This window comes from Urocitellus parryii, chromosome 2, assembly GCF_045843805.1.
Source record: "Urocitellus parryii isolate mUroPar1 chromosome 2, mUroPar1.hap1, whole genome shotgun sequence".
NCBI lineage: Eukaryota > Metazoa > Chordata > Mammalia > Rodentia > Sciuridae > Urocitellus > Urocitellus parryii.
Window position 1 is genome coordinate 83,946,938 of NC_135532.1, and position 18,448 is coordinate 83,965,385.

General features: G+C 40.5%; 1 protein-coding gene across 2 annotated transcripts in view; it reads left to right on the forward strand.

Annotated features, from left to right (window-relative positions):
* The window catches only part of LOC113199601 (phospholipid-transporting ATPase IB), a 630,500-nt gene that overhangs the window by 95,557 nt on the left and 516,495 nt on the right, over positions 1-18,448 (forward strand). For both annotated transcript variants that reach the window (XM_077793137.1, XM_077793139.1), the window contains exon 2: positions 17,152-17,296. In XM_077793137.1, the coding sequence (XP_077649263.1) occupies positions 17,152-17,296 (145 nt within the window). The remainder of the gene's footprint in view (positions 1-17,151; positions 17,297-18,448) is intronic.

Genomic DNA, 18,448 nt, shown 5'->3' on the forward strand with positions numbered 1-18,448 from the left:
TTTACGTAGTTTGTTCATCTCCAGTTCTCTACTTTATAAATCCTCAGTATTTTGGTCTCCCTACATGGAGATCTCTGTCTCTTTAATTTAGCAATACTGCTAGGCTTTTGTTTAGGTCCCTCTTCTATTGAACTTAGCCAAGAAACTGTTTTCAGATGGAAGGATGGTGTGCTCATAATTCTCATTTGTTTCTTTTCTCTCAGAGATAACTTTCCTACATTGCCTATTGTTTGGTGTGAGAAAATTTATTGTTTTCAAATATTTTGTCCAGCTTTTGTTATAGTGGAAGGACTAGTTGGTACCTCCTTATATCTTCATAATCAGAAACAGAAATCCCAATTCATGTCTTTTAAACTTTGTCACTTTGTGGGTTAAGATAACCTCATTTTAATTTACGTTTCCTGGTTACTGATGCGTATTTTTTTCCTTTTAAATTAGGTTAGACTTTCTAGACTTATCCTGGTACAGTTTGAGGGGACCAGTTGCTTGGATATCATCTAACTTGGGTTGTTTTCACAGTCGTGGAAAATCACTCCAGACCCCAAACATAGGTATCATGCTGTGCTTCATTTTCAAAATCTCAACGTAAAGTTTAAATCTTGGAGAGATGTCCCTTTCTGTAAGCAAATCTATTCCTCAAGAATTTAAAGAAGTTCACGAGCTTTAGTTACAGAACTTAGAGGCAGTATTTCACAATGTAGCTCAAATGTTAGCCACGTGAGAGGCTCTTGTGACAAAGGAATAGAAAGTATACATTCCCCTCAGGCATCTTCCTCACCGTCAAGGGCTACCTGTACAATAAGTAGATGCCATATACAATTCTTTAGGTGTAAGTTTCATCTCAATCTTTATTTACTTCACTAAAATAATTCTATAATTTTATTTGTGTGTTTTGCTTTCTTTATACATTTGTGACTGGTTTTTATGTCCACAGGCTATTGTGTTTTGTGTAAGTCATATGCCAATATAATGTGCTTGAGAAAGGAGCCATTAAAGATTGATCTCCTACTTAAGTTTATATTGAGTATTTGGTTGTAATTTATTGGCTACAAGAGCATTTATAGACACAGATGTATTTAAGATACACTCCTTTAAATTGTTTTAGATGTTTTATAGTTCCAGGAAGATTTCAAATATTTAAAACAGCAAATATCTTCTTTGGCTTCATCAATAGATATGAATTAGGTATGTAAAACTGATGTTCAAAAATGTAGTCTTGATAAATTAAGCATTTCGTTTAGAAAATTTCCAATTAAAAACATCAGGTCCCTTAGGAAGGTATTATATGAACTTTTTTTTTTAGTGATTTAAAATCATTTTGTGAACATAAAGTGATTACATTGGGTCTAATTAGGGTTCTCTTTGTGGTTAAGGTTTTACCATGTACTGCCTCTAGCTTATGGCCCCAAGGGTAGCCATGTTTGGCAAGCTTTTGTGTTTACTATTCAGTGGCTATTTTTACTATGAATTGTCATTTACAACTAGTGTGCCTCCCTGTAGCATTTTTCCCCATCTATTTGCCCTGTTTATTCATCTTACTAGAAACTAGAGTAAACTTAATACAGTGGTTCCTCCTTATCCATGGGGGATACAATTTAAGACCTCCAGTGGATTCCTGAAACTGCAATATATAATATGTTTTTTCTATTTATACAGACCTATGATAAGATTTAATTCACAAATCGGGCTCAATAAGGGATTAACAACAATAACAAAAGAATAGAACAATTATAATAGTTTATTACAATTAAAGTTATGTAAGAATTTTGAATTGTTTATTGATGATATTTTCCATACAGTATTTTTAAACCATGGGTGACCATGGTTTAAAAATACTGTATGGAAAAGGAGGGCTGTTGAAACCATGAAAAAGGAGGGCTGAAACCATGGAAAAGGAGGGCTGTTGCCTGTGCTTACCTCTAAAGAAACACTAACATTCTAAGAGAAAAAGGTTTTGATTTTAGTGAAAACATTCCCAACATCAACTTGGATTTTTCTACAGGGTTTTTAATGCCTAAATAACAGATGAGGAGGGAGTTTGCCAGGTGAGGTACAGGTACTTAGCTTTAGGATGCAGTGAATTGGGTTCGTTCTGTTTTAGCTTCTCTGTCAGGGTTTCCTTAAGCTGGTTTTGAAATTGTTTCCTCCTTTAGATAAAAAATGTAGGTGTGAGGAGTGGGGAGGCCTCTGGGAGGAAGAGATGGACTGACTTATGGTTGACATGTGAGAAGCAGATGAAGGGTAAGATAATTATTAATAATGAATTTGTAGGCCAGGCCTGGTCACACACACCTGTAATTTCAGCTGTTTGGTAGACTGAGGCACAAGGATTGCAAGTTTGAGGCAGCCAGGGCAATTTAACCAGACCCTGTCTCAAAATAAGAAATAAAAGGACTGGGTTATGTAGCCCAGTGGAGAGCATCCTGGGTTCAGTCCCCAGTGTGACACACACACACACACACACACACACACACACACACACTTTGTAACTGCTACACTAGTGCAGATGAATAGAAATATAATGTGAGCATATTTTAAATTTGGTAATATATTTTATTTAACTCAATATATCTCCAATGTTATTTTGTACTGCAATCAATACAAAACTTATTAAGTCATTTTACATTTTTATGCTGTCTTCAAAGTCTACATTTACAACATACTTAAATTTAGATTAGCCACATTCTACATGCTTAATAGTCACCGGTGGTTAGTGGCTACCATATTAGATAGTATAGGGTTAGTCTATTACATAGTGTGATCAGTTTTTAAAATCTGATCAGCTTTATTCTTAATATTCAAAATCTACATCTCAACACACAAATTGCATTATGAGTAATATGTGGATAGTCCACAATTACCCATTTTAATGAACTTTGGATGGCTATAATGAAATGACATTTTACAAGTTTTGGCTTCTGATAACTCATAACTATGTTTCCAATACTCTAGGTATTTATAGCTGGTTGGGTAATTGACACATAATCTTTGGGATTCAGTATCTTCTATTAATAAAAATTTAATAGTAAATATTTTCAACATGAACTGTGTATACACAACAGGAAAACAAGACTTTGTTAAGTTAATGTTATTTGAAAGTAAGATTTTGTATGTATGCAAGAAAAATAGAGGAGTCAATTTATAATCCTAAACAACAGGAGTATATTGCTATATACTAGAAGACAATGATGCATAGGGATGCCCCTTATAGTCTGACACACAAATTGAGGTTCATAAGTGGGCTGGATAGAAAAATACTTTGTTGGAATACAAAGAAAACTGCACACAGACAAATTCTTAGGAAAAATAACCCTGACAAAAAAAGATTACGTAAACTCTGGGGCAACGTGGTAGCTGAGTTGTAGATATTTAGCAAGTAACTTTATGGTATTATTATTTTTACACTTGAAAACTATAATCATATCAGTTATTGGTTTTAATTTAAAAACTTTGTACTTAAAAATATAACTTAAGTAAATTCTATAAGTTAGCTATTTTTATTTCCTCCCAGGGGTCAAGAGGATTAAGAAATTTATTCTTAGGTTTCCTCAAGTGGTAGGATTCTGACATTAGATCAGGCTTGAGTTTATTATAATGTCTAGTATAGTAGCTGTGATGAACTCATTGTGTATAACAATGTCAATGTCAGGCGTACAAACTTTTCCACAGAGTTTAGAATATTTATTGTAAGGTTGAGTTTTTAACCTACATGTGCAGCCATTTGGCAGATGTGTATCTGCCTAAAGAGGACTGTGAGAGAACTGAATGAGGCAAATGCATTACCTATCATTAGGATTTATGGAGGATGAATTGTTAGACCTGCCCTATAATTATAATTTATGTTTTCTTCAAGAGATTCCTTGGAGGAATTGGCTTTGGGTTCAGAGACCCAGACAATAAAGAACAGAGATGTGAAGTTGTAGAAGAAAGCCGTTCCAGCTGGTTTCCTGTAAGCAGGAGGAGTAGTAAGAGCTAAGGCTCTGAGGTGGGAAGAAGCTAAACCCTTATGAGGGTCAGAGGAGAAGGCAGTATGTCTAGAATAGGGCCTTGTAGCCTAGGGTGGGTGCTGTGGTTTCAATGTGTTCCCAAAGTTCATGTGTTGGAAACTTGATCTCTAATGCGAGAGTGTTGAGAGGTGATTAGGTTGAGGGCTCTGTCCTCATGAATGGATTGCAGGAGTGGGTTTGTTATTCTGAGAGCAAGATCCTCGTAAAGGAGAGGTTTGGCCCCTCACTTATTCTCTTTTTCCATGTGATGCCCTCTACCATGTTATGATATAATCAGAAGACCCTCACCAGATTCAGGTCCTTGTTCTTGAACTTCCTGGCCTCTAGAACTATGGGCCAAATAAGTTTCTGTCCATTGTAAATTGCCCAGTTCTCTGGTAATTCTACATCAGCATAAAACTTACCAAGACAATGGGGGTTAGCTCTCCACTCAAAGTGTAATGGAAAGCTGTGATTGCCAATGAAGATGCTAAGTATCTCTAATAAAGGCCACTCATGATTGGGGAGGACTCCCCCATAGTATAAGAACAGTAATCTATTTGTTCAACTTCAGCACACATTAAATGCCTGGGATTGTAGGAAATGAGGGAGTTTTTTTACTTCAAGGACCCTAGAAAAAGGAATTGTTGAAAGAAATTTAGTCAATCTACCTAGTTGCGGGATGAAGAGAACATCAAAGCCAATGGATGAAAAATGTATAAAATGTAATATATAAAATAGATTAAAATATATTTTAATAGACAGGTTTTAATTGTACATATTTATGGGATACAGTATAATATTTCAATGTGATATTTTATCTTATAAACATTGAAATTTCACATTGTATACTATAAACATGTATAATTAATGTTTCAATTAAAATACAAATATATTAATATGTCAGGTAAAATATACACATATACACATGAAATGTTATGCAATAAACATATTACAATGTGATCAGATTTGTAATGATCAGACGAGGTAGTTTGCAGTTCCTATCACCTCAAGGCATTTATCATTTCTTTGCTCTGGGAACATTTTAAATTCTCTCTACTAGCTATTTTGAAATAAGCAATTGTTGTTAACCACAGTTTTCCTACTGTGTAATAAAACAGTAGAAATCATCCCTCCTATCCAACTGCACCTGGTGCACCGTTAACCACTCTCTTTTTGTGCCCACTTCCCACCCATCTTGATGGAAAAATTTTAACAGAGGAAAATACCCAGAGGGGTTGGGGTTTAAGGGTGGAAAATTAGGAACCATAGTAAGCGTTAATGATTTTTGTGAATTTCTGTTCCTTATGTCCATAGAGTGAAGAATGAAGTTTTTTCATAGCTATCATCATCATTATCATCACCATCATTTTTACCTATTTGAATGATGTGTCATCAGATAAGATATCACCCCAGCCCTCAATTACATATATCAGTTACATTGCTAGAGTTTGGATCTGGAATGTGCTCCAAAGGCCCATGTATTGGCACTATGGGCTGGAGGTGGAACCTTAAGAGGTGGAACCAAATGATAGGTCTGTTGGTCATTGGGGATGTTCCTTGAAGGGGATTGTGGGATGCTGGTCTTTCCCTTTCTGTCTCTTTTCAGTTCCTATCCGAGATGAGAAGTTTTGTTCTATTATGTGTTACTGTCATGTGCTGGAAACATTGCCAAGGGCCCAGAGCCATGGGTCATAGACTAAAACCTCCCAAACCCATAAGCCAAAACACGCCTTTTCTATTTATAATTGATTATCTTGGGAATTTATTATAGCAACAAAAGATGACTAACATAGTTGGAATAATCCTAAAGTTATCATATTCTAAGATTATCAACCCTAAGATTACCAGCGTGTGAGAGGCACTACCACCCACAGCAGGATTTCTGTATATAAGCTGTGGTCAAAGTGATGTTTCTAGTCATCTGAAAGGAGAGATGTTTGAATCTAAATGATGCCTTATATATTCTGGGAGTTAATGATCTTTAAATAAACTGTCTCTACTTATGAAGATTTAGAGGCAACACATATAAAACCATGCACTTGAAAAGCATTTGTACTTTATTTACATTTTGCTTAAAGAATGTGTCTTAACCAGATAAATTCAAATCATCTCATCCCTCACATTGTCAACCTACTTTGGTAATGTAGGTGGAGGAAGGGCACTGCATCCAACGTGGGGATGTGTGGCAAGGGGGGCTTCTTGGGGAGAGAAAACCCAAGCTGTGTCTTAAAGGATGGGTTGTAGGCAGGCAGAGAACAGGTGGGAAGGAAGGAGCTGCAGGTAGAAGGAAGCACTTCACATTCTATGCTGTGTGAGTTAATTTCTGCACTGGTCTGTTTCCCACCAGATTATAAACTCTTCAAATGCAAGGAAAGGATTTTTGATGCCTGCCTTGTGTACATAGAATGCCTGGAATTTCTGGTGAATGGATAACTTGACTTACCGATTTCTTCTGCCTGGTCTTGATTCTGGGAGAGTTTAAACTCTAGTGATGGGGATTTGGCTTTCCTGGTTTGAGCTTTGGGTATGCTCACCACTTCTATCATTCCTGCCTGAAATCCTGGAGTAGCCATTGGAATTTTTTCCTCTTCTATTTTTTTTCTAATGCATAGACTATGGAAATTATACTTCTATTTTTAGAAAAAACATCCAAAAGGACAAAAGATTGTTAGTCAACAGATATTTGTCTGTTTTAGGAAGCTTCTTGAGACCCCCCCTCCTGAATTATTTATAACAATTATGTAAATCCCTCTTATAATAACAAAAAAATTCGACTTGGATTTTGAGCTGGTTATTTAATTACTCTTTGCCTCATTTTTGTTATCTCTAAAATGAGGATGTTCCTCATATGACTGTCATAAGGATTAGATGGGCTATTATAAACAGAATGTTTAGGGTAGTAGTAGGTTCAAAGACAGATGGTCATACTTCCCATAATTATTTAGGACCTGTAAAGTGATATGGCCAAGACAACTATTTGATCTGGAAGCACTGAATTGGTTGAGAATGTCAGGGGTTCAACATGATTCCATTTGCATTCCCTTTTTAAAGATTTTTTCCATATTTTAAATTTTTCTCACTTCTGTGTCTGAGAAGAAAATGTGATACACAAAATGTCAAATCAGCTAGAAAGTCAGGAAGAGCACTGTACTGGGAAAACTCAATTTCAACCCCATGGATTTAGGAATAAAGGTGAATGGATTGTCCTCTGCGATGAATTGCTTAAATCTGACTAACATATTTTGCCGTTTATGTAAATATTGTTGATGGAAGCAGAATGTGGGTTCCTGTGACCAGTGATGATAAGTAAACATGACAGGCTGCTATGCATGTGAAACTGGGGTGGCAGTTAAAGCAAGTGAATGTGCCTTCCTCTTGTGCAAAACGTTTGACTCTCATAGGCTCAGACTCCCCACCTCCCTGGGAAAGATGAGAAGGGATGTCAAGAGAAATATCAAGGCATTTGCATCGGGTGCATTTCAAAAATAGCAGAAATAGGCAGGCTAGGCTTTTGTTTATGAGGAGACTGGATTAATTTCTCCCTCCCCCTTTCACCATATTTATAACAGAGCTTGGATGGCTTTGCTTCAGAGGTTTTTTTTTTTTTTTTTTTTTTTTTTTTTTTTTTTTTTAAGCATTGTTTGGGATCTGGAAAGAGAGTGGTGCTAGGGAAGTACATTAAAAAGCTTGCCTCTGCTTTTGATCTTCAGGAGGTGAAAAGGAGAGGAGCAGGAGAGAAGAAAGCAATGTGGCATGTCTTGATTATTTTTTTCTCTCTGGGGAAGATTTCCCCAACAAGATACAAGATGTATGGGATAAGTAAGGATAATACTGACAACAGGTTTTGTTTTCCTAGACTTCCCACCTGTATCTTCTCGATAGTCTGGAAGCTGATTTGAAAGCCACTGGGCCTTCCAGAGGTCCACCCAGTAGGGCTCGGGCTGGATGGCTGATGAGCAGGCAGATTGCACAGGCAGATGGTCTCTGCACAGGTGAGGCAGGAGCCCAGGTGAAGCAGAGCCACTAAAGGAACACTAATGCCCTTTAATAAAGCCAAAGCAGAACAGACACAGACTGTAGTCATAAATCCTGGCAGGGTCATCCGGAAGATCACTTTGTAGAAAAGAAGAGGCAGAAGGCATTTATATCTAGGACTCCAACTCTTCCCCTGTCACCATCCCTACCCTCCATTTCCCCAGCACCATTTAAAGGAGAGAAGCAAGAGGACGATGACATGATCTGGGAGCTAAAGCATCCTTGTTCAAGAGAGACTGAAAAATCATATACATGAACTTTTTCAATAGTACTAAGTTCCAAGCAAAACTGGATATTCCCTCTGTCTACCTAAAGCAGAATGTGAAATTTTGTGTTCACTTGATTCATGCATTGAATTTAGTGCTTTCCACATTCTATGCCCTGGAGATGCAGAGGTGGTTAATGTGAGCATGATCCCTGCCCTTTTGGAGCTTATATTGAATGTTGGAAGACATAAAATGAACCAAAAAAATCCATGGAGTGATAAATGTAATGAAAGAAAGGATACACAATGTTAGGGAATAATTGAGGGGGATGCCGTAGATCGGTGGTGGTTAGGGGTGCTTTTGTGGAGAAGTGAGATCGAAGCTGGGGCCTGAGTGACAGGAAGGAGTTGGCAAAAGAAAGAGAAGGGAAGAGCACTCTGGGCAGAGAGAGGGAACAGAGGTGATGTCTTTGAGGAATGGAGAGAAGGCCATTAAAGGTGGAACTTCCAGAACAAGGGAGAAAGGCCACTAATGACGCAGGGTATTCCACCAGACGCCATGAGCCCATGTGTCATTGGACAAGGAATCATAGGTCTACAAAGTGCTGGAGATAGGCAAACCATAACTTCAGAAAACAAAACAAAGCACCTGTACTGCTCATGGGATTAACTGTTAAAGACTGTACTGTCGGACCTCCATGTGCAATATGAACAGGTTTTACATCTACAGATTCAACCAATCCTGGATGGAAAATATTGGACAAAAGAAAGTAAATAATAATACAATGATAAAAATCATAAAACAATATGCTATAACTATTTACACACAATTTAGATTATATTAGGTATTATAAATAACTTAGTGATGATTTGAAGTTGATAGAGGATGTGTGCAAATATGACACAGTTTTATAGGCAAACGGATAAACCATTTATTTGCAAATGCTACACCATTTTATATAAATTTTATATAAAGGACTTGAGCATTTGCTGATTTTGATATCTGCAGTGTGTTGGGGCATGTCCTAGTCCCCTGCAGATGATTGTATTCATACATATTATGTAAACAATGGGATTTTAATGATGGTATTCCCACCTTGAGCCCAGATTCAAGATCCTAGGGACAGTGGAGAATATCCATCCTCACAGAAAGAGCTGCTATGAGAAGTCACTGGACTTGTATTTTAAACCTTGGCCAATCCCATCTATATTGAAAAGTCCTTGGAATTGAGTAATTGAAACACAGCTTTTATATTTTGTAGCTTTGGTTTTATATATGAAAATAGGTCCTTAGAAGCATCTTTGTTTTTACTTAATTTACATGATGAGCTTTAGTATAAGGAATAGAATGGGTTTCAAGGAACAGAAGTCCAGTCTGTACAGCTGTACTTATTGGAAACCAGACTTCAAATTACTATGGCTCAGCTTTCACCCAAAGTGCAGGAGCCAACTATATTTAAATAAAGTCTCTCTGGCATGTGTCTCTGCTCACACACAGTTCTACCTGGGATATCCTTCTCTGCACAGCCAGATCATATTCATTCTTAGAAGCCCAGTTCAAATCCTTCTTTCATGAAAGTGTCCTGTCTGATGGGCCCTTTCTGAAACCGGTAGTCATCCTGGTGCTTTGAATTTCCGTATTTCTTGGTCTCTCTTGTTATTGAAACACACGCTGATACCTTCAACTGTGTACCTCTCCTTTTACAGATGCTTTGTGTCTGGGAAGCATTTAATAACTGAATGAATTCAGATTAATAATAACTGAATTATATATTTTAAATCATAAATAGTCTGTGGCCTATTACTTTCTTTGCATCTTTTCTATCCCTGTTAAAAAAAGACACTAAGAGTTTATAAAAATAAGAAATCCTGACCCATCAGAGCCTTTTTTCCTTTGTGTCCCATTCTTTTGAATTCTTGGATAGTAGTGGATCACAGATGCTATATTTGGAAAGACGTGTTTTGTGCAACGTGAGGTCTTGAAAGGGCCTTCAACACGTGTCTGCCAAGGCTAGAATGATCACATTTTGTGTTTGCACAGCATTTTCATTGTGTCTGTTTGATTAGGAGAAATAATCAGCCCAAGTGCTTCCCCAGCAGCTGGACTGCTTTTGATGTGTCTGTGTTCCGAGCAATTATAAAACATCTTGTAAATATGGGGTAGAGGCCAGGGTTGAACTCTTTGAGGAGGGGAGTGTGTGTGTGTGTGTGTGTCTGTGTGTGTGTGTGTGTGTCTGTGCATGTGCGCGTGCGCATATGTGCACGTGCATGCCTCTTGTTAAAAAGCTCTATAATTATTGCACTCTCCTCCTAGAGATATACCTGGGGGCAAAGAGAAAACAACCTTTACATACTTTTCAAGCACAGTACATAAAAAAGTGGGGGAAAAACATAACCAACTTCTTAACTCATGCAATAAAATTTTGAATACCTATGCCTGCTAGGAAATGTGACCTAATTGAAATTTAAACTGTTATTTCTTTGAAGTGGGAGTTGGAACCAAATCAGATCATTAACTATGAGAGAACTTTGTTTATTTAAGGGCCCAGAAAACTCTAGCCTGAGGGCCAAGTCAGGCCTGTGAGGGAAGAAAGATGTGTTAGTCAGATTTCTGTCACTGTAACAAAATACCAGTTTAAAAGGAAGAAACATTTATTTTGGCTCTCGGTTTTGGGTCACTTTTCCCTCTGGGCCTGTGGCAAGGCGGCACATCATAGTGGGAGTGTGTGATGGAGGAAGTTGCTTATTTCATGGCAGCCAGCAATCAAAGAGAGAGGGGAAGGAGCCAGGGTCTCCATAGCCCCTTCAAGCGAATGCTCCCAATAATTTTTTCCCCTGGGCTTCACCTTCTGAAGGTTCCATCACCTCCCCAAAGCACCATTGGCTGGCAACCAGCTTTCAACACAGGATCTTTGGACAGCATTTAAGATCCAAACCTCAGAAAAAGGTTCTTACATTTTTAAATATATTTGTGTTAAGAAAGAAGGAGGAGGAGGATTTGGAGGAGGAAAAGAAGAGGATGAAGAAGGAGAGGGAGAAGAATATGAGACAGAGACCAGGTGTGTCCCATGAAGCCTAAACTATTCACTAACTCACACTACAAAAAAAAATGTACCAGTCCTTGATATTAATAATGAAATCTGTTTTGTGGAAGAAGAAACCAAGGCTCAAATAGTAGCTGCTTATCTAAGTTCATAAGAATCAGCCTGATCAAGTGCAGATGTGGCTTCTAATTCTTTCCCATGAGGCAGTTAGTTTGGTGATTGTTAATAAGGTTTCCCTTTGACTCTGTCATTTAAGATTTCATAGAGTAATGTTTGCCATGTAATTCTAACACTAACTGGCCAAAGTCAGGTCAATTTCGTACGATGAGGACATAATCCTCCATTAGATTGCATTCCTTTCAGACATCAGCCACAAACTCATGGATTGCCAGGTCATCTGTACTTCTGACCAACTGGAAATAAATTAGGAGTTCTCACTACCCCCTCAGAGGGTTAAGAAAAAAGCTATACTTATAATTAGTTTTATTCTAAAGGGTTAATCAGAACCAACCAAATGAAAAGACACATAACAAGGTCTCGGAGGGTCTCAAACATGCAGCTTCTATGACCTCAGGAGATGTCATCTTCTCAGCACATCAGTGTCACTCATCAACTTGGATAGCCCCTTGAGCTTTGGGGTCCATAGTTACCCCCCTCAGCCCCCACCCCTGTTCACTATGCAAGCATTATCAGTGGGATCATTGGCAACATAATTGAACTCAGTCTCCAGCTGCCCTGATGTTGGGTTGGTTCACCTGATTCAAAGACCTGACATTCTAATCACATTGTTGTTTTTTTCTGGTAATTTCAAACCCCACCTGAAGATAGGTAGGGATCCACCATGAGTCACCTTTGCAGCATATACTCAGGTGGGGACCAAGATGCCCACCAGGAATGACAAAGATGCTCCTGGGACTCCAGAAATTTCAAGAGCTTATTAGAGGTTTCCTCCCAGGAGCCCAGGACAAGGAGCAGAGAAATTCTTTATTATACAATATCCAAGCAAGGTCTGACTTTACCTCTACTTCTCTTTCCATTGCTTAAGGAGCATAGAGCTAGTTATAGGCTCTTTTAGAACTGTCTGTCTGAGTTAGAAACTCAGTTAGAAACTCTCCTCTGCTCCTTCATGCATTCTCTTATTCATGATCTCTACCATCTCTCTCTTTCATAACATTCTGTTCTTTCTCCAACTGTGACAGAAACTCCGAATGGAGGAGAACAGGTGTGCTTATTTCTTTAGCCATTCACCTTTCAGCCACTTGTAGGTTTTATCTTAACACACCAGCCCTGATGTTGCCATGGAGACTTTCCTCTGTGGGATCAAGCCTCTCTGGGTCTGGATTGTGGCATCTGTTGCAACTGTGCCAGAGATATCTAAAACCTTGCTGCCCCAGCGTGATCTGTAAGTGAAGAGCAATTAATTTGTCTCTTTAATCTTACTTGCTCTTCTATCTTATAGGACAAAATAGGTTCTCTGTGTGCTCCTTTGTTGTGTTAATAGGAATAACTAATTCTAAGTGATTTTCCCAATGATGAAGGGATGGTTCATTTAAACCAAAGACTCCAACACTGTTGGGGTCAAGGAGGGGACTTGACTCTGGATCCAAAAGCTGTTGAGACTCTGTGGGTTTCTCCACAGCTGCTTCAAATTATTTCAGAAGAAATTCTTCCTCTGCCTCCTGGTCTACTCTGTAAGAGGAAGAAGGTTGTCCACGGACCTGGAGAGTGTATGTTTATAGGTCAGCCACATGCAGAGATGGTCCTAGAAGAGAGATTCTTAGTGAAACAACTTGAACCAAGAATCACTGCTGATCCAAGTAGCTGTGATGAGCAAGTGGGATTGCATTGTAAAGACCTGGATACTGGGTTCCCTGGCTTTTAGGTCAGAAAGAAAGAGTTCAGTAACTAGACAAGGGAGAATTCATTGGTCCAGCAGCTGGGTAATTACCTTCAAAGGGCACCTACTATGTTAGCCTTTTATTTATTCATTTGATATATACTTCCAGACTGCCTGTGGCATGCTAGTCATTATTCAATGTGTAAGTGATAGAACTGTAAGACAAAGTCCCTTCCCTTTCTCTCATGACCTTGGCCATCAACTCTCTTATCTGCATTTCCACTGTTATGATTTCGATCCTAAATGTCCCCTGAAGACTCATGTATAGAAGGCTTGGTCCCTAGACATTTTAGTCAGTTTTTCTCACTGTGACCAGAAGACTTGACAAGAACCATGTAGAGGAGGGAAAGTTTGCTTGGAGCTCATGGTTTCAGAGGCCTCAGTCTGCAGATGGCCGGCTCCATTGCTGTGGGCCCAAGTGGAGGAAGGGCTGGTGGAGGAAAGTGGCTCAGGATATGGCAAAAAGAAGCAAAATAACTTACCTCCTCTATCCCCTACAGCCTGCAGTTATCATCCAGTTAATTTGCATCAGTGAAATCACCCACTGATTAGATTATACCTCTCATAATTTAACCATTTAACTTCTGAACGTTTTTGCATTGTCTCACAGGTGAACTTTTGGGGGACGTGGTTCTATTGGGAGGTGGTGGAAGCTTCAGGAGATGGAGTCTGGTTGGAGGAAGTATGTCATTGGGGCTATGCCCTTCAAGGGCATATTGGGACCCCCACCCCTTCTCTTCTTCTTTGTTTGCTGTCTGCCATGAGATGAGCAGTTTCCTCTACCATATGCTCCCTGCCATGATCTTCTGCCTCACCACAGTAGAAACATTGGAGCCAAATGACCATGAATCTCCAGAACTGTGAGCCAAACTTAAATTTTCTTCTGATAAGTTGATCTTTCTCAGGTATTGTATCACAGTGACAGAAATCTGACTAAAGCATCAACTCTGCAGGGGACAAACAGTATTTATTAGCCTACTCTTGTTCTCTTGCTTCTTTCTCTTCACTTATTTCTCAACTAATAGATATTTATTGAACTCCCACTGTCTGCTGACACTGTTTCTATTTATATGGGGGAGTTGTAAGTACATACTCTTATTTTGTATGGTGGTATTTGCAAAATGCATTAACTCAGGATTGTCTCATGAGTCTGAATTTGAAACCTTAGTCATTATGTACTTCTTTTCTGCACTTTTCCAATTTGGATCCTCAATACTGATTTTTTTTTAATTGGCCCCTGATACAATTTTGTCTATTTGACAAAATTTGCTTAAGCTCTCCTTGCCCTTATCTACAGTGCCTTTCTCTTTACTAATACAAATTGTACCCATTCAGTAAAGCTCATATCTGTCAACAATGTCTGTTTCATCCACCTCTCCATCCCAAGCACAAAGTTGTTGATGACCTATGATCCTCATTAGCACCTTTTAGCCAGCTCTCAGTTACTTGGTCATAAACTGTCACTCACTGGTAAACAGGTAATTATGGTTATGACTTTGTGCCTTTAACTAGTTACCATTTTGGAGGACAAGAGCTAGATCTCTTATTTTTGTGACCCTGGCAGCATTTGACAAGTGATTCTCAATTGTGGCTGCCCATTAGTATCATTTACAGAATATAAAAAAAATAAGAACAGGCAGAATCTGAACAGTAAAGAAGGCAGGAATCCGTGAAAACTCCCTTGATGATACTGATGCACCCTGAGTTGGGAGCCACTGAGTGAATGTAATTCAGGCAATGAACTATTTTGGTTCAAATTAGTGTGTGTATCTGTGCATGTCCCTGCATCTCTGCTTGGGGAATTCAAAGGCACCCTTTATACAACTTGGATAAAAATGATTTATTCCACCAGCAAATATGAGTGTTCATTATGTGCCAGGCACCGTTGTGGGTGCTGAGGTCACTGCACTGAACAAAGCATGTCCTTGGTGTCCTGGAACTTATGCTCTGGGGTGCAGGAGAAGACCATAAATAAATAATGTCAGGTAATGGGGATAAAAAACGCTGTGGAGGAAAACAAAATAGGGTAAGTGGTAGAGAGGAAAAACAGTACTTTTACATGGGCTAGTTGCAAAAATATTCTCCATCCGTCTTAAATCAGTGAATGCTTTAAAACCCAGCCTGGGCTGGGAGGGTAACTCAGTGGTAGAGCTCTAGCCTAGCAAGTGTGAAGCCCTGGGTTCAATCCCAGCACATGCATATACATACATAAAACAAAACCCTCAAACAAAGTCAAATCCCCCATACAAAACCTCGGCCTTCTCTGATTGAAGTCTAGGAGCCAGAGCTGGTAGAGCAGCCAGTTTTGAAATACAGACTCTTGCTCTCTGCTGCCCCTTACTGATAATAAGGAGAGGGCCCAGCAGTGTCCAGTGGCACAAGGAAGGATCTCAGACAGAGGGAGGTAGGTGGGAAGGAATCAGTTCCTCACTGAAATAGCCAGGAGGCTGTGGTCCCTTTCTAGAGGATGGGAACAAAAATGGAGTGTACCCGATCTGTGACCAGGGACCCCACTCTGAGCCCCAAAGCCTGCATACCTGGTGGGTGCCTTAGTTCACTTCAGAATTAACCCTTACTTAGTATTCATTATAGTATGTTAGCTCTCAGTAACTTCATGTTTTGCCCGGTCTGTTAAGGATTACAATCCTTATGCTCGCTTTAAAAGATAACTTTGCCAAAACTTTATTTTTCAAATTTTCTCCATGACAATAACAGCATTCTTTGTTGCTGGGAAGTGGAAATTTACTCCACTAAGATGAGCTTTAAAAATGATACCCAACATGCACTTCTGTGATATGGTGAACAGATGGCAGGTGTGAACATACATTTAAAGGAAACAATGTAAGGCTCCATCTGTAGGGCATTTATTTTTCCATGACCCTTTATCTCAGGCATTTCTCTCTAAAGGTTCATTCTCCAGGTGGGTGGCCTTTTCCCATGAGGGATACTGACTTGTAGTTGAAGTGGTAATCAATTTTCTCTCTCTGTGTGTGTGTGTGTGTGTGTGTGTGTGTGTAGTAAGGGTTTTATCCTTCTCTGTGCTCATAACTTACTCAAGGGAAGGTTAATAGGAAGGTTAGTAGGGAGGTTTGGCTATAGGAGTGAAATAAAAAATTCAGTAGGGAATAAAATAAAGTGAAATAAAAAAAAAATCAGTAGGGAGTCAGGCTGGTTCGTGTGGTAACCAGAGAAACAGTAACTTAAGCAATGAAATGCAAGCTCAAACTGAGGTCCATAGCTGGGGTTGGTAAAGCTACTGCCCTCAGGTGACTAGACACATCTATGGAGGAAAGCAGCAGATCCTTCTCCACCGTAGACCATAGTGGGAGCAGGTCCTTCACACCGGGTGCGGGACTTTCATTTTAGAGTGCAGAGGTCAGGGACGTCTTCCCAGGCTGTTTGCCACCCAGTACCTAAGTAGCAACAAAGAAGCCCAGAGAATCCAGTTCCAAAGCGCAGTCCTTGGGACGGCAGGTGGCTCTCAGCAAGGGAGTTCTGCCACCCGATCCCTCACCCCCATTGTCCTCACGATCCCGGTCGCAACCGGAAGAGGCGCGCCCCCACGGTGCACTCACACCGGGCTCCGCGGACTTTGCACGCGGCTGCTACGCTCCTCCCCGCCCAGCCTCAGGCGCGCCCCAGGCTGCCCAGGGGAGCGCCCAGGGGAGCGCCCAGGGGAGCGCTGGAGCCCGAGCAGCAGCCCCTGGGGAGGGCGGGCGTGGCTGGCTCCACAGCCCCTGGGGGTGGGGCGGAGGCAGGGGCGGAGCGGGGAGGGGCGGGGCCTGCCGCAGTGGCCGCGGCGGCGGCGGCGGCGGCGGCGGCGGCGGCGTCTCCACCCGGAGCCAAGGTACATAGGCGGCCCCGGCCTCTCCTGAGCATCCTTTCCCTGCTGGCCCCGCGGGTCAGCCTGCAGCCCGTGCTTGCCGCCTCTCGCCCGGAGGCTGACTTCTTTGTTTTCTGCCCCCCGCCTCGTCTCTGCAGGACCTGTTCGTTCTTCTGCGGGCTATAAGAAAGCAGAGGATGAGATGTCCCGGACCACGTCTATTGGAGATCAGCTGGAGGCAACGGCCCGCACCATTTACCTCAACCAACCGCATCTCAACAAATTCTGCGACAACCAGATCAGGTAGGGGAAGGCGGCTGAGAGATGCCAGAGGCAGTGGAGTTAGCTGGGGAGGGGCTTTTCTCCCACCTAGCTGGACCTCGCCTCATCTGCTTCCTCCTGCACCTTGCTCCCCAATTCCCTCCACCCACCCAGAGCCTAGTGGTGTACACGGAAGGAGTCCTGTGAATGCATCTTCAGCCTTCCTCCCCTTGGCATCTATGTTGTGTCCAGCCTTTCTGCGGGCCCTGAGGAAGTTTGATTCTGATGTCACCCACAAAGTGAAGTCTCTTCTCTTTTCATCCCTGGGCTGCCTTTCAAGAATCCCCCATCATCTCTTTTTAATCTGATTAGTAGTTCTCTAGCAATTTGCAGATCTTAATGTAGGGAAATGCTTTATAAGGGAATCCCACAGATCTCAAAGATTCTTGGGTCTTCGTTAAGAGGTCTGTTTGCTGGGAAACTTTGCCCAGAGTTATCAGAAAGATGGATGGAAGGTAACATTTAAGTGCCTGCTTTTTTGCTGGCTGCTATGTTACATGCCTTAGCCATACTAGCTTCATGATTCTCCATCACCTCACGTGGCAGACATATTACCCCCAGATCAGAAAATTGAAGTATAAAGATGCTAAGTAATGTACCTGAGGTTATGTAGCTACTAAATGGTAAAACTGGAAATTGAACCTGCTCCTCTGACTAGCAAACAGTTTCTTTCTGCTGTGCAAGGTTAGTTTTGTTTTTTAGCATGGGTGTTAGTACATTTTCAAATTTAATTCAACTTTCAGGCTTAGAAAATTTTTGGCTTTGGAGTGACTTTAAGAGGATGTAGTTTTGTGAGCTGCTCAGAAAACCATCCTCAGGCATAGAGAACTTCAGTGATTAATCAGATTACACGTAGATTATTGAAAACCTGAATTTCAGTCCAGTGTTATTTCTCGAAAGTTTTGGCTCCAACTTTGTTGTTGTTATATGGTTAAGTATTCCACTGCTGTGGCAGTGCTTATACAGGGTGCTTAGCCTGACACCTTCATTTAGAAAGATCTGGCTACTGGACATTATTGTAGCTTGATAGGATTTGGGGTAGAATAATAGTGCGTATTATAGGAGGTGGTATCTTCATTTATTAAGGGAGTATTAGGTTGTGCCAGACTTGTTTTGGGTTTTAAGATTGAACAT